The sequence below is a fragment of the Bombyx mori genome, chromosome 18 (assembly GCF_030269925.1).
Source record: "Bombyx mori chromosome 18, ASM3026992v2".
NCBI lineage: Eukaryota > Metazoa > Arthropoda > Insecta > Lepidoptera > Bombycidae > Bombyx > Bombyx mori.
In genome coordinates, this window is record NC_085124.1 from 3,063,194 (window position 1) to 3,080,026 (window position 16,833).

At 36.0% G+C, this 16,833-nt stretch overlaps 1 protein-coding gene across 3 annotated transcripts in view; it reads right to left on the minus strand.

Moving 5' to 3' along the window:
- Positions 1 to 1,611: 1,611 nt before the first annotated feature.
- LOC101745965 (alpha-(1,6)-fucosyltransferase-like) overlaps positions 1,612 to 16,833 on the minus strand; it is a 39,925-nt gene continuing 24,703 nt past the window's right edge. Inside the window, exons 7-14 of one of the 3 annotated variants that reach the window (XR_009975481.1) lie at positions 16,666 to 16,765; positions 16,173 to 16,310; positions 15,535 to 15,688; positions 14,193 to 14,366; positions 12,058 to 12,219; positions 10,793 to 10,867; positions 9,711 to 9,996; positions 1,612 to 9,614 (exon numbers count right to left, since the gene is read on the minus strand). Coding sequence is in view for 2 of the 3 variants with exons in the window: in XM_012691990.3 (XP_012547444.1) it covers positions 9,889 to 9,996; positions 10,793 to 10,867; positions 12,058 to 12,219; positions 14,193 to 14,366; positions 15,535 to 15,688; positions 16,173 to 16,310; positions 16,666 to 16,765 (911 nt within the window). In the remaining variant the exon portion in view is untranslated. 3 annotated transcript variants of the gene reach the window in all.

The following is a 16,833-nucleotide window of genomic DNA, read 5'->3' on the forward strand; positions in this document are numbered from 1 at the left end:
GCCCCGACTGGGCATCAGCCCGGTCCGAGGTAGGGCGCCGGTTGTGAGCGGCAGGAGTTTTTAGTGAGGTTCAACTCCCACATACCACACCTGCCGCGCGGGTGGGGATCCGGCGATTTTCTCCTGTGGAAAAAAAAAAACCTAAGTACTTAATTAGTGTCAAAAATACACACAAACTAAAAGACAACGTTGATACTGTTCAATGCTTTCTTTTCTATTTTAGCCTGCCTATCTGCCGACAACGTCCGAGCTTATGGGCACCCGAGTTTATGGGCTTAAGCTCTGCTTGAGAGAAGTGACTAACATCTGCCTCAAAAAGAGAAGTGCTTCGCTGAATCTACCACCAGGAAGAACAACGTAACTTATTTGAAATCTTATCAGATTTACCCCGAAATAAAATCAACGCTATTGTCCCACAATCGAGCAGAAAAAACCGCTCAAACCGATGAACGTGACTCACGGCTAATTATTTCAAATAAGGCGACATATTTTTTTTGTGAAATTCTAAAAATTCTCAATTTAAAGTCCCTCAAATACCACTAGTTCGGCAACCTTCCATTTTGAGATTATAAGTATAAGCCCTGGCAGACGTATATGGTTGATTTAAAACTTAATTACCGGCCTTAAGCACGACAGATTGCGAATCCGGATACCCGAGTTATTTCCAAATACGTCTTGTTAATGGTAAGTATTTTTGTTTTAAGGTAGTCCCAATTTAGTTTAGATTTAGTCGTTGGAATCCACTGGATGCAGGATGCGCAAGATCGATTATTATGGCGATCTTTAGAAGAGGCCTATATCAACCAGGGGACGTCCGTGGGCTAAAATAATAACACCCGATTTGAGACACAGCTACGGCTGAATTGCCTTTCGTATTTCAACAGCAGTTTTAAAACATTTTCAACTATACATCTCGTACATAAGGGCGAAGGCAGAAGATGCTCTAGTTAACTCAGCATCAATGAAAATTTAATGCTGTATTTTTTTTATTTGTAATGATATTAAAATGACAATGGCTTTTTTTTATTCCATAGATGGGTGGACGAGCTCACAGTTCACCTGGTTTTAAGTGGTTACCGGAGCCCAACATCTACAACGTAAATGCCGCCACCCACCTTGACATATGAGTTCTAAGGTCTCAGTATAGTTACAACGGCTGTCCCACCCTTCAAACTGAAACACATTACTGTTTCACGGCAGAAATAGGCAGGGTGGTGGTACCTACGCGTGCGGGCTCACAAGAGGTCCTACCACCAGTAAAAAACCAGCTACCTTCATTTCGGCACGAAATAAGCATGAACTATTCCGCAAATGTCATTATCGCTATTAAAAACGAGTGCTCTTAATCACGATAAAGTATTTTCAAGTGAAAATAAACTTTATTGGCTGTAGGACGCATTGTAAGCCGGCTAAGGTAGATAACAACCCTGTCTATGTCCACCGGGCGACAATCATGCCTTACAGCTTGAATTCCGAAATTAGCGTATCTATAAGCTCTGATATTCACTTAACAACAGGCAGTCCACATTCAGCCTTCCAAAAAAATTTAAAAAAACGAATAAAAATTTACTTTTAACCTATTAGGTAACGTCTTAAAATAAAACAAAAAAATCTTAACGTACATATTTTATTATTATTGTTATTTTATTTATTATATTACACCTCTTCTATATACATTAAGCTATATACATTTATCATATTAGGTCCATAATCATTGTTTCGTCGCTTAGAAGCTCAGCCATGAGATTACACAATTACATTACAATTTGTTTTAAGATCAACAAAATGTTTCTTTTTTTTTTAGATATTTTTTTATCCAAAACTTATTTAAAAAAAAATCATAATTTTTTGGTATGAACAGATTTCAATGTCTTTTTGCTTTTCGATTTACATACGAATGGAAATGATTTCGATTCATAAATAAATCTCAAAGAACAAAATTGTAATTTTTTTAACATAATCATATCGATTTTACCACATGTGCCGAAACCCTATTGAATTCAGTGATGTCATAATGATATTGGCAGTGGCTGTCAACTTTTGTGTTAACTCAAATTAAATTAAGAGACATTTTACAGCATTGTGGAATGAAATAACGCAAAATAACATGTTATTTCGCATGTTTATGGCTAACTTCAATTATTTTAGTAAAAAAACTATAAATTCTATTACTGAGTTACTATATTTTTTTTTTATATATACATATATTTTCAATAAATCAATTAATATATATTTATAAACGTCTTAACAAAGAAATGCGAAACTATGGCCTAACACAGAGGTCGGCAACGTTTTGAGTCGCAAGAGCCAAAAATTCAATTTAACTATTCATATGAAAAATATCTATTTATTCTTATATAAGTAGTGTTTTTTTTACAAAAAATTACATAATCACTTATTGTTTAAGTAAAAAATATAAAACAATTAAACATTTACTTACAACAGGCTGAGAGATAGAAATGGTGCCCAAACCTCGCTCGTCGATTCAGAACAATTTTTAAATGTTTTTTTTTATAACATAAATATTTTTTGCGTATGGAACTAACGAGCCGCAATTCATATCCAAAGAGCCGCATGTGTCTCGCGAGCCCCAGGTCGCCGACCCCTGGCCTAACCTATATATAGAGCTACACGTGACTCAAGGGAACAGCTCCTGAATCCGTTACGGTATTAACATCTCTACCACCTTAAGATATACAGAACGCAAATGCTCGGGTATGCACTAATAAGTTCTTTTTTTTTTTTAATCCGCAATGTATAACATGCAAAATTTGAACCCGTAAAACGTGTTCATTGCGTCTGTGTTTGTTATATAGAAAAAAAAATGCACTACCGTCTCTATACACATACTTGTTATCGAGAGCGATTCCCACTCAACGTGTAGATGATAACTATGAACTTAACGACCATGTTGTGAGTTAAAAATGACAGATCTTGATTACCTAAAACCTAGTTTCCAGTCTAATTGAAATTGCAATCGTCAACAGAGAATTTGAATGTATTTCAATACTATTTATTGACGAAATAAATAAACTAAAACATTATAGATTACTGGAAGTTTCCTTCCGTGAGGGGTTTGTTTATTTCCTTATATCAAGTTACAATCAAACAAAATTACCGAATTTTTAATGAGAATTTAAATATGAAATTCTATAAAGTATTCACGGCATTACGGTCTGTATTTAATACACAATAATGTAAAATTTCCCTTCATACAGTACTTACAATACCCTATCGATTAGGTAAAAAATTTAAAGTGCACCCAGACGACGAATTTTAGGAAAAAAAAACATTTAATTCAGTTTTATTAGGCATATTACATTCAATTGTCCAGTACACAAATACATATCATAAACTATCACAGTGTTATATAGATTTAAACATTTATAATTATTATTATTAGCATTATTATATCTTATTATTATTATTAAGGCATTTATTTATTCCTGATTAGAAGTGGTTACGCTTTGTTTAACTATGTAAACGGTTTACGTGTTATATTAAACTATAATAACAACGGGAATGACTTACAAGTTTTTTCAACTCGCTCCTTGTGTTCTATTTGAGAACCACTGGTTGTGATAACAAAATTCTTACAACTATTTTGAACTTAAAAAACAAATACAGTAAAGAAAAAGAAAAACGTGACGTCATCTCTAGTTTACATTGATAAAGGAAAGGAATCCGTCTGACGGGGGGACACACCAAAGGAAAAACAAAATTGTTAATTTTACTTAATTCCGAGCATTTTCATATTTATCTACCTTTTAAACCTTCTCTTCCTTCCTTCCTTTTAAACCGCCAGAGACAAGAACGGATGGAGAAAAATCGTGCGAGCGAAGGTGATACAAAAGGGTGGTCACGACCCTCAGCAATGAGGAATACGAGGCAAGGAGGAGGAAACCTTCTCTGGACTTCCACAAATAATTATTTAAGACCAAAATTAGCCAAATCGGTCCAGCCGCTCTCAAGTTTTAGCGAGACTAACGAACAGCAATTAATTTTTATATATATAAAATAATAATATATATATACACATTTAAAGTGAGTTTGTAGATTGTGACGTAAAATGAACTAATAACATCAACATTCTTCAATAGCAAAGTTCTCGAATACTATCCCGCATTATGTTTAGCAAATAGACGAGTGAAAAGGCTCACGGCCCACTGGGTGTTAAGTGGTTACTGGAGCCCATAGACATCTACAACGTAAATGCGCCACACATCTTGAGATATAGTTCTAAGGTCTCAGTATAGTCACAACGGCTGCCCCACCCTTCAAACCGAAACGCATTACTGCTTCACGGCAGAAATAGGCAGGGTGGTGGTACCTACCCGTGCGGACTCACAAGAGGTCCTACCACCAGTAAGTGATCGCAATTATCACGAAGCAATGGGAGATTTTAACAAACAAACAAAAAAAACGATTTCTTCTAAACACCCAGGGGTGCGATCATTTACAATAAACTTTATAACGTTATAATACATATTATATAGTATATAATACGTATAAAATAACGTATATTCATAAATTTTAATTACATCAATTATTGCTCTTAAAAAAAAACAATTTGTTACATTTTTCAAACACAATAATATATTATTAGACATTAAGACACGATAATGGTGTATATTAAATAAACCTGCTTATTAAATAACATACAAAATTATTTTAAATTGCGCGATTTATGATGACTAATACGTAGGTATATCGACGCTTGAAAGGCAAACGTGACTAAGCGACAATAACTGCTTTGTACATAAATGATAGGCAATAACCATATTCGATGCGCAAAAAAAATATATTTCTAGGTCTATTAAAATCGTTTCAATCCTACAGCTACTGGCTAGATTCTACTATTTTTTTTTATTGCTTAGATGGGTGGACCGTCTCACAGCCCACCTGGTGTTAAGTGGTTACTGGAGCCCATAGACATCTACAACGTAAATGCGCCACCCACCTTAAGATATAAGTTCTAAGGTCACAGTATAGTTACAGCTAGATTCGTTAAAATAAATTTTGTTTTCAGGTATTTCAACTATAAATTAATCCACTGTAAAGTTCACGCATTGTCGCTTAGTCTCGTTTGCCTTACAGGCGTCGATATGTAATTTCTAGTATTTGAGCGGTTAGCGCCACGAGACCGATGTCGATGGAGAAAACAATTAAACAAAACAAAACGTCAAATGACTGCTTCGAGAACTTTCCGACTTAATCTACTTTCAAATATATTTAAGAACTTAATAACTGCTTCCGGCGATAATCTACGCGATTCACTTCTTTTTTTTTTTTAAATATATTACGTATCTTAACGTCATAAGATTACATCTTAAATTAATCTATTGAAGACATTAAAAATAATAATTGGAAAGATTATATTAAAATAAATAAATGTATGCGCGCATATTTAAAGCAAAATTTATAATTACAATTAGAACAATTTAAGAGTAGATCAAAATAAACGTAGGCAGTGATACTTAATTTTTTTTAATGAGCAAATTCAAAGATGTTTATTAGAATAATTTCTTAGGTTTTTTCTCGATTCCACAGTCCGTCAAATAAATAAACAATTGTTTATTTCACCTTTCTATTTAAATTATCATAAACGATCTTCATTTAATTTTAATCAAAATTTAAGTTTAATTAAAAAATAAAGCAAAAATCATTATAAATTAATAACTTGCTTCAATTTTACAATACTTAGACAATGTTTTTGACACAATATAATTATTTTCTTAATCAGATCCTTGTTATGAACGGAATTAAATACACTTTACATCAGATCAAATTTATAATAAATATTTAAAAAAAAAATCTCATCAATTAACACTTTTGTTGATAACACACACACACACTTCTATTTCATAACTACTAAAAATCAAATGGTACCCGCCGCAGTCAATTTCATTCGTAATTCCAATTGAAAAAAAATCGAGTTAAAAAAGTGGAGAGTGGTCACTGATTGGTCAAATGTCGCTTTGATTATCTTTACTAAACAATCACATATTTCTCTGTATATACTCTATGTTTATTTGTAATGCTCTATTCATGTTTCTTTGTATCTATGCTTTATTTACATTTCTTTGTTTATTATACTCTATTTCTTTGTACATGCTCTGTGTATTCTTAAACCATTTATTCGATTGCAACAAAACTTGTATACGGTCATTGGTAATTTAATGTAGTAATTTTAGGATTATTTTATTTAGAACATGTAGATCGATTCGGCGTGCGTTTTCTCGTTATATATATATTATTATACTAGCGACCCGCCCTCGCTTCGCTTCGGAAACATTAAATTTTATTATTGATAGCTGAGTCCCGCGAAGTTACCCGCGGTTATTGTCGTACCGCCGCGGGTGACGCCGCGGGGCGAAGCTAATCTAAGTTACTCCTTATATCATCAGCTACCTATCAGTGAAAGTCTCATCAAAATCGGTCCAGCCGTTCCAGATATTAGCCGGAACAAACAGACAGACGAACAGACAGATATTGGTATATGTACTGTGGTTTACATACTTACGCATTTAGTAAAAAGTGGTAATTTTATTATTACAAACAGACACTTCAATTTTATTTATTTGTATAGATATATTTTTCTGTTTAATTGCCTTTATCGACACATAAGCATACGGTTCACCTCTCATAATTCCAAAGTTGATGTATATGTATGTAATGCAGTCGAAACGCGACTTTGCAACTTACTTTTATTTAATAAGAGTGTATAATGTAAATTTTGTGTTATGATAATTGTAAATAAACATGCTTTAACAAAAACCGACTTGAAATAGAAAAAAATAATTACCATTATTAGAACTGGACTAAATTAAAATGGGACCACAAGGGAAGCGTCAACAAAGAATCATCAAAATCGATTCACCCAGTCAAAAGTGATGAGGTAACAAACATAAAAAAAACATAGTCGAATTGAGAACCTCCTCGTTTTTTGAAGTCGGTTAAAAAGCATTGAATATTATAATATAATATACATACATACATGAATTTTTTATGTCAGTACATTTTGCTTTCTACCTTTTTAATTTAATCAAATTAACGTAGAAAGGTTTCGAAGTTCATATACCGTACAATAAATGAAGAAAATTAATCATCTAAATGGAAATGTTGGAATGTAATTAATTTAGACAAAAGCGACTTAAGATTTTAACGCTTTTCATTATACACATTTCATTTCACAAGAGGTCCTACTGGTGGTAGGACGTCTTGTGAGTCCGCACGGGTAGGTACCACCGCCCCGCCTATTTCTGCCGTGAAGCAGTAATGCGTTTCGGTTTGAAGGGTGGGGCAGCCGTAGTGACTATACTGAGACCTTAGAACTATATCTCAAGGTTTGTGGCGCATTTACGCTGTAGATGTCTATGGGCTTCAGTAACCACTTAACACCAGGTGGGCTGTGAGCTCGTCCACACATCTAAGCAATAAAAAAAATTGCGTGGCTATCTTTTCAAATCTTTTCTTCTTTCAAATCTTATCTTTTCATCTTATTCAAAATTAGCATGCACCACAATTAAAAGATAAATAATAATATAAAAAAAAGAAATAATAAAACTGTTACAACTCTGTAAGCTTTTTTTACTGTATGTACGTAAAAGTGCTTATAAATACAACGGGCAACGTCATAGGTGGGTCAAGTCAAGCGTCAAACGTCAAGCGAAATATCTATGAATGAAAACATCCACTGTGATTCATGCTTCGATACACGACTAATAATACTAGAGATTATATTATTGGGCAAAAAAACCACAGTGGTATTGGCCATAAAAACGGCAGGAAAAAGCTTTAATCTTTAAGTGCGAACTAAGCTCACCCACCAACTTCCGGTAGCTTAATAATATTTTTTTAATATTTAATATATATTTACTAACAATCACGCCACGTTAACTGGTCCCGTGATAAGTTCGTAAAGAACTTGTGTTACAGGTACCAGATAACGGAAATAAATGTAAGATTTTTATTATACACATACATATATTTACTATACATCCATAACCCTGGAAAAGACATTTATATTTATCATACAAATATCTTCCCTTGGCGGGATTCGAACCCGCGACCCCCTTGTGTAGTGACCATGTCACTTACCACTACACCAGACGGCCGTAGCTGAACTCATAGACTGTTAGAATTGTTTCCTAAACGCATCCTAGTAATGTCAATATCAAATGACAGCTGTCACTCACTGAGAATATGTCAATGTCAATTGTAATTGTCGCTTTGCAAAATAGCCATTTTTTTTATAAATACGGTACGGTACGTAATTTGGATAGGTATTACCTGAGATTTTTTTAATTTTTTTTTGTGTCCCCAATAGCTCTACTATGAGTGTGTTTCAGAATTATCCATTCTTTCTGGGACACCCTGTATATAATGGTATAGGGTTTGGAATCATGGCCAACAACTATAAAAATGAATCTCAGTAATTTATCGGCCGATTTAAATGTTTGGTTAATTATGTGATGTTATATATTTTACTCAATCAGTGAAGTGTGCGTCTATTTTATAGGAGTTTAATGTTAGTGCCATATAATTTTTTGGGTTAAGTTAATTTATTGTTTTATCTATACTTCACTAAGCTTATTGGTTAACCAATTATTTGTTGGACAGTAACGTCAGTACAGCAAGCTAAAAATACTTGGAAGGGCTGCGTGAAAGATAATACGCGAGAGAAGGGTGTGATTGCAGACGTGACGTATGATAGATCTGAATGGAAAAAGGGGATATTCTGAGCCCACCCCGCATAGTGGGATAAGGGTAAATGAAGAAGTCCCTAAAAACTCAAAATATGAATCTAGACGTACAACACATACCTATGCATTACAAAACTTAAGGTATTTTGTGCTACTGACAAAATCGTTTGAGTATCGCTATAAAAATGTATCAAACTTTTTTTCTAAAACACTAGAATTTTCAAACACATGAAAATCACGTTGTCTATCTCAAGATAACGATATTTAGTAAATTCTACATGCAAATTAAACTAAACAAATTAATTTATAATAATAAATATTATAAGAACATCATCACTGGGCTTTATAACAATATTAAATTAAATATGTATATATCTATCTACATAATTTAATAAAACATTATTTTATTGTGGCTTTTATGTTTGACCAGTGTGCTTAGTGCGAGCTTTTTAAGGTTCTCGATAGAGTAATAGTGAACTCAAATTTGTATCAATCACATATTCATGGATAAAATAATAATAAATAAATAAATAAATAATCGCGTTTAGTGACTTACTTAGAATGTTAACGAAACAAAAGAAATATAAATAATCACGGGGAAATCATTACCGAAGAAATCAACTATCTTTTTTTCGGGTTCTAACATTGCGCTATCAAGAAATGAACCTAATTTTAGGTCAGTATAATTAATGTTTCCCGCAGCCGGCGCGTGAGGCGCCACTGTCGAACTACGATATTTTTTTACCTCCTTTAGGCAAAGGGAAATTTACTATGCAATTTACGTCTTCGTGTTACCAGTTTTTCCTTGCTGCTATTATTTTAAAACGTCAGTCGTGGGGAGAAACGATTAAAATAATTTTGTTTGAACTCATACGAATTTCACAAGACAAAAAATATTAATAGGATATACTTATTTTAAAACGTCTGTCGTGGGGAGAAACGATTAACATTTTTTTTTGTTTGCTCATACGAATTACACAAGACAAAAAAATAATGATAAGGTACACTTTGTTTACAATCACAAGTAACAAGAGAAACAAACGTTAACAATTCACAATCAACATCACAAGTATAACAACAACATGATTCATAATATAACGGTCAACGTATCGATAGGTCACAGAACGATTTAAACTAACACCAAAAAAAAAACTACAGTAATTTGAACCTAATTCGTTTGGTATTAAACGTTCTTTTGGCTCGTTTCTGAATAAATAGGCACCTGTTTGTATTCCGGAAACGGGTACAACACCAGATGATCGGCAGTCTTGTACCAAGGGATCAGACCGTTCTGGAAAGGAAAATAAAAAAATATATATTGTTACATCGATTTCTATCCGAACACTTAATCCATAGACACAGCCCACTGAATTTCCTGCCAGATCTTCTTAACCGATCGCCTTTCGGATCCGGCGGTAGATTCTGCGAAGCACTGCTCTTGCTAGGGCCAACACTCACGATTTGAGCCCCGTGAGCTCACCTACACGTTAGGGCGAAGCTGAAATAACCTCTCAAAGCTATCAGCATAGGTAACAAAAAAAGGAGGAAAAAATAAAAACTATAACATATAAAAAGCAATAGTAGATATTCAACTTCAACTGTGAGTTCGAATTCGTGACGTATCGAATAAATCTAGACAAGATATTGTCACTAAATCAATCGCTTTAACCTCAGAGTTATTTCACAGCCATAGGATGTGGAACACGAGAATCGCTCTTACATAGAGCACGCTCTTTTAGTGGCCCGAATAAAGCGAGTTTCTAAAGAAATCGTATTAAGGAAACTTGTCTGAACTGGTGGTAGGACCTCTTGTGAGTCCGCACCTGTAGGTACCACCACCCTGCCTATTTCTGCCGTGACGAAGTAATGCGTCTCGGTTTGAAGGGTGGGGCAGCCGTTGTAACTATATTGAGACCTCAGAACTCAAAACTCATATCTCAAGGCGGGTGGCGGCATTTACGTTGTACATGTCTACGGACCCCAGTAACCACTCAACATCAGGCGGGCCGTGAGCTCGTCCACAAATCTAAACAATAAAACAATAATAATAAAAATCATTAATACAAACATGATCTACCCACACTCACCATATTCGTTCTCTTGTTAGTTCCGCGTCCGTATCCGTTCCAATGGTTGCCGGCCACTCCTATTTTATCGCCCACCTTCAAATCACATTAAAACATCTGTACTGAACGTGATTCTCATAGATCAATGAACCGAAAGACGGAACGCACATCTTGCTATATCTGCCGTGAAGCAGTAATGCGTTTCGGTTTGAAGGGTGGGGCAGCCGTTGTAACTATACTTGAGACCTTAGAACTCATATCTCAAGGTGGGTGGCGGCATTTACGTTGTAGATGTCTATAGGCTCCGTTAACCACTTAACACCAGATGGGCTGTAAGCTCGTCCACCTAAGCAATAATAAAATAAAATAAACTTGCACTATGCGGTTCAATCTATTATCGAGGCTGGGCCAGATTTAAGGGAGAGCAATTGGGGCCTACACAAATGGAAGGCCCCACAATAGATTTTTTTTTTAAAAACTTTCGAATTCCGACAAATAAACACTAGTAAACATATTTTCCTTCTCCTTCGATTTTTTTTTTGCTGTTTTACTTAACGTTAACGTTAACTATTAAAATTTAATTTCAGTTTGTTAAATAGTAAGAGAATCTACGTGGATTCCCAATAAATTATTTATTGGAAAATTCGACTGAAAAAAAAAAAGTTTTCATTTTATTTGGAAAATAATTTGGGACCAGGGGACTTCCGCTCCTCTGTTGCCCCGAGTCCTCCAGACATCTAAATACGGCCCTGTATCGAGGCATGAAAGGTTGTTTGGGTTAAAACAACATTTTTACAACTTTACATGAGAGCCATTTATAGTTGAAAATTTGGAAAAAAAAATATAGTAACAAAAAAACTTCTTCGGCTATTTGAATGGATATAGTCTTAGCTTATATGTGGATTTTTACTAGTTATTAAGGTCACTAATCAATCAACTGACGAGACAGACGGTCGAGACAATTTAATTTAAAATTAAACCCAATTATAATTTCAAATGTCCAAACGAAAATATGAAGTCATTGTTACTATATGTCATGCATAGAATACCGAACTATTAGAATTAAACTAATTAAAGTACAACTGAATCTCTATTCTGCCGTGAAGCAGTAATGCGTTTCGGTTTGAAGGGTGGGGCAGCCGTTGTAACTGTACTGAGACCTTAGAAATTATATCTCAAGGTAGGTGGCGCATTTACGTTGTAGATGTCTATGGGCTCCAGTAACCACTTAACACCAGGTGGGCTGTGAGCTCGTCCACGCATCTAAGCAATGAAAAAAAAATCACCTCAAAAGATATATCCTCGTTTTTCCCGCCGTGGTTCTGCATGATGGCCACCCTGTCGTGCGCGTTTTGTCCACCGAAGTAGTAAATGTCATCTAACGAGAAGAAGCTGTTTGACGCGTCCACTCTGTTCGACTGCATCATTTCGTACGCCACTCGACCCACCTAATAAATCATTTGTTTTTAATAAAACAAGCACAATTGACGCCATCAGCGCAAAAGTGGCCTAGCCTACAATTTTTTTATATTCAAGCTTATATGAGTCGACTATTATCAAAGCCGGCAATGTGACTTTTGGACAATTATTGGTAAATCAGAAAAACGAATTATTGACTTTGTATTCCATTGCCAGTCACAAAACTCTTCTGAACGACATCTTAGATAAATAACAGCTTAAGTATTAACCTTTATTTAATGCAGGTTTTGAACCGTATTCTTTGAAGGAGACGATTATATTCAAATCAATCTGTATTAACATATCAATAACATTTTTTTGTCCAAATGCACAGATTGCCACCTTTGATAATAGACGACTCATATGACGTATATTGGAATTTATTTAAAATATAATAAATTTTGATGCAAAACCGGCCTATTCATAGTTTCATCCATAGATAACAGATAGCTTTATAAACATTATTTTTGCGCGAATTGTTTTTTGCTTACTTAAATTCAATTCATGAAAATTGAAATCTAATTGCCTTCAGGCTAACTATGATAAGCTTAGGCCACTTTTGCGCTGACGGCCTCAATTGATCTAGGATCATTAGGAGGAATATAAAAATTCAAAGTATCTTAGTTAGTTTCGTTTGAATAATGGACATCCTACTCTCTGAGCTAGGGCGTATGATCGTTAGCGTTAGTGACCATTAGGGAGAGCTCACAATAAGCTTCTTCCATGTAGCTAAGTAGGTAAGTTCTACCACCCTGCCCTATTTCTGCTGTGAAACATTAATGCGTTTAAAGAGTAGGGCAGCCGCTATACTGTAAAACTAAGACTTAGAACTGATCACCAACCCATGTTTTCCTGACATAGCCAAGCCGCTGCCTTATTATAATACACAGATTGAGTCAACCATCCAAAAGTCAATCCAAAAAATTACATATAAGCCGACTGAGTTTGTAAGCCAAAGTACAGTCTGATTTCATTCCTCTAAATGTAATTTGTATATTTTTTTTTATTGCCCTTGTAGGCAGACGAGCATACGACCCACCTGATGGTGAGTGGTTACCGTCGCTCATGGACTTCAGCAATGCCAGGGGCAGAGCCAAGCCGCTGCCTACCGCTTAATACTCTCCATAAGCCTCGTTTGAAGAAGGACATGTCATAGCGCTCGGGAAACACCGTGGAGGGGAGCTCATTCCATAGCCGGATGGTGCGTGGCAAAAAAAGATCTCTGGAAGCGCACTGTGGATGACCGCAGTGGCTCCAGGTAGTATGGATGAACTCTACTCCGGTGGCGGGCGGTGCGGTGGTAAAAACGAGATGACGGTATCATCTCGAATAATTCCTCAGAGCACTCCCCATGGAACATACGGTACAAAATACAGAGGGAACCGAAGTCCCTCCGCAGACCCAGAGGTTCCAAACGATCCGAGAGAATGGGATTATCGACAATCAAAATATGTATAATGTTCGTATTATAAGCTTTAATGTATTATTTCGCACAAAATTCGAATATATTATACAAAACTTTGAAATAGTCTTATCATGTTTATTAATGTTTACTAGTGGTCGCCCGGTAGTCTAAATTCGACTTTGATTAATTTAAATTATAAGTTAGAACATAATTAAGGGTATTTTGTCAAAGACTATCATAGACCTCTGCAATAAGAAATTTCGCCAACGTTACACTATAGATAAATGATATTGAAGACAATCATAATATATTCTTAATTTAACCACAGACTTTAACAATAAGCAAAAGAGTATACGTATGGTGTCAAATACATGGTAGTGTCATAATTATGTCATATTTTTTTCTTGTTTATTTAATGTATGTTTTTAGGACATTTAAAAAAAATATTAACATTCTGCACTCCTCTATATTCTCTATAAGTGTGGAAACTTCATACTCCTTCGTTTGCGCATTTTTCGTAAAAATGGATACAAAGTTTTTGCTTCACGTATTACTTACTTGACTGCTAAATGTACACACTAAGTAATCGCACATGGCCAGCATGTGTAGATCCACCAGTAGGCCAGTAAGCGAGAGCGGCGTGTATCTACGGTGAGTGGCCGCCGTCTTCGCTATCGACGGATCCCCTAAGAACGTGTACTCCGGATACTTTTGTCGGGCGTCGTCTAGCACCTGCGAGACAATTATTAATTTTTTTTGTTATTGCTTAGATTTGTGGACGAGCTCACGGCCCACCTGATGTTAAGTGATTACCAGAGCCCATAGACATCTACAAGGTAAATGCCGCCACTAATCTCGAGACATGAGTTCTAAGGTCTCACTTTTAAAAAAGACTGCCCCACCTTTCAAACCAACACGCATTACTGCTTCACGGCGGAAATAGGCGGGGTGGTGATACCTACCCGTGCGGACTCACAAGAGGTCCTACCACCAGTAATTACGCAAATTATAATTTTGCGGGTTTCATTTTTATTACCCGATGTTATTCCTTCACCGTGGAAGTTAATCGTGAACATTTGTTAAGTACATATTTCATAGGAAAAATTGGTACCCGCCTGCGAGATTTATAAACGAAGAGACAATATCAGTTTGTAGTCTGCAAATATCAAAACTAATGATCACCTTATGTGTTACTGTTTTTTTTTAATACACATATACCCTCCCTTCATATTAGGGACTGACGTGTGGTCAATATCACTCTATAGGACTAATCGGACAGAGATGCGTGACTGCTATGTGTAGGTTCGAACAGGTAGGGGTGGTGGTACCTCAGGAAACTAGCAGTGCATTTATTATCGAAAAACCATATTTAATATCGTAATACGAGAGCTAGCCTTAAAGGTAGGCAAACCCACCCGTCGAGGTTGTTAACCCCCGAATGCCATCTTATTAGCTTTACATTGCGTACAAAATATTTTTATGACGACATCTTTATCATAGGACGTTTTAGGGGGAAAGCGAGGAGCAAAGTTTTATTGATTGTTTTATTTTGTTTATTTAAAGTTTCTTTGGGCTTAAATGTGTAATCACGGTGGTTTATTAATTGTATAGCAATAGTGAAAGTGTACAAATACGGGAAAATGATATACAGCCGCTGGACCAAACTCCTAGAATTCTGCCAAAATGTCAATGTATAATTTTATTTTATTAGTATTTAGTTTATTAGTCTTAAATTGATCTCATTTCGTTTCATTTGATTTTTCACTTTACAACAGAATTTAAGAAGAAAATATAAGATTTGGCTTAAAGGACTAGTTACCGGGTCGTAAAACGATTAAAAAAAATTATCTTCTCTTTCAGCATCAGTGTGTACCACTTCTACTTTTCCTACAGTACTCACATTAGCGTCGTCTGTGGCTAGATACACTCTCCGGACGTCGACGGGCCGGGTCAGCTCTAGCTGGTCGTAATAGTCCTTCACGTGCGCCATGTACTCGTGTATGTGGTGGAAGGCGGCTTCGGTTCCAACTTTATCGGTGCGGCGTATGTGAACCCTGTTGTGTCAGAATAAGGATCAGTATTCTATAAATTCTAATTTTTTTTATTATAGCTTAGTAGGTTGAACGAGGTCACGACCCGCGCTGGTGTTAAGTGTTAACCGGAGCCCATAGACATGTACAACGTAAATGCCTCCACCCACCTAGAGCCTTTTAAACCCTTCAAACCGAAACGCATTAATGCTTCACGGCAGAAATAGGCAGGGTGGTGGTACCTACCCGTGCGGACTCACAAGACGTCCTATCACCAGTAATTACACAAATTATAATTTTGCGGGTTTGATTTTTATTACATGATGTTATTCCTTCACCGTGAAGGTCAATCATGAACACTTGTTAAGCACGTATTTCATTACAAAAATTGGTACCCGCCTGCGGGATTCGACCACCGGTGCATCGCTACACGCGAACGCACCGGACGTCTTATCCTTTAGGCCACGACGACTTCATATTCAATTTGAAATTAATCATGCAACCTTACCCGACTATGGGAGATTTGAAATTCATTTTGGCTATTGTGTCGTTGATCGCCTTCTGCATCGGCAGGCGCGGCTTCAGGACGAACTTCAGCATTTGCCCGACCCACCACGACGACGGATCGCCGTTGAAGCGGACTATCCTGTCGCAAGGATTTATAAACTTTAGATTTTTATGATCGACTAGCTGACCCGGCTGAACCATAGACACTACAATGTGAATGCCCTCATCCGCCCCCACAGCGAAGATAGGCTGCCCCATCCTCCAAACCGGAACGAATTACTAGTTCTTAATAACGTTCTTCCTCAACCTTGGAATCACCACTCTAACCTACCGTGATCACCACGAATTCTCACATTTCAAAAGTAGCATTTTAGAAATCTACCTCGCGAGTTACGTCATGAACCTTTGAGCCGAATTTCAAATTAGATCGTGTTTGGAACGTTTCCTTTTGATAAATTGTTCTATCGATATCGTTTACAAGTATGACGACTCACCTATGAGCCAAGTCTTTAGGCACAGCCAGCGGCAAGAACTTGGGCTTCTGCGATATGGAATCTATAAACGGTAGCGAAACCACTTTCGCGTCGTATGAAACTGAAAAAATAAAAAAATCAAACGTTAATGCGTTACTTATTTACTTTTACTGCGGTTAGCGTGGTATG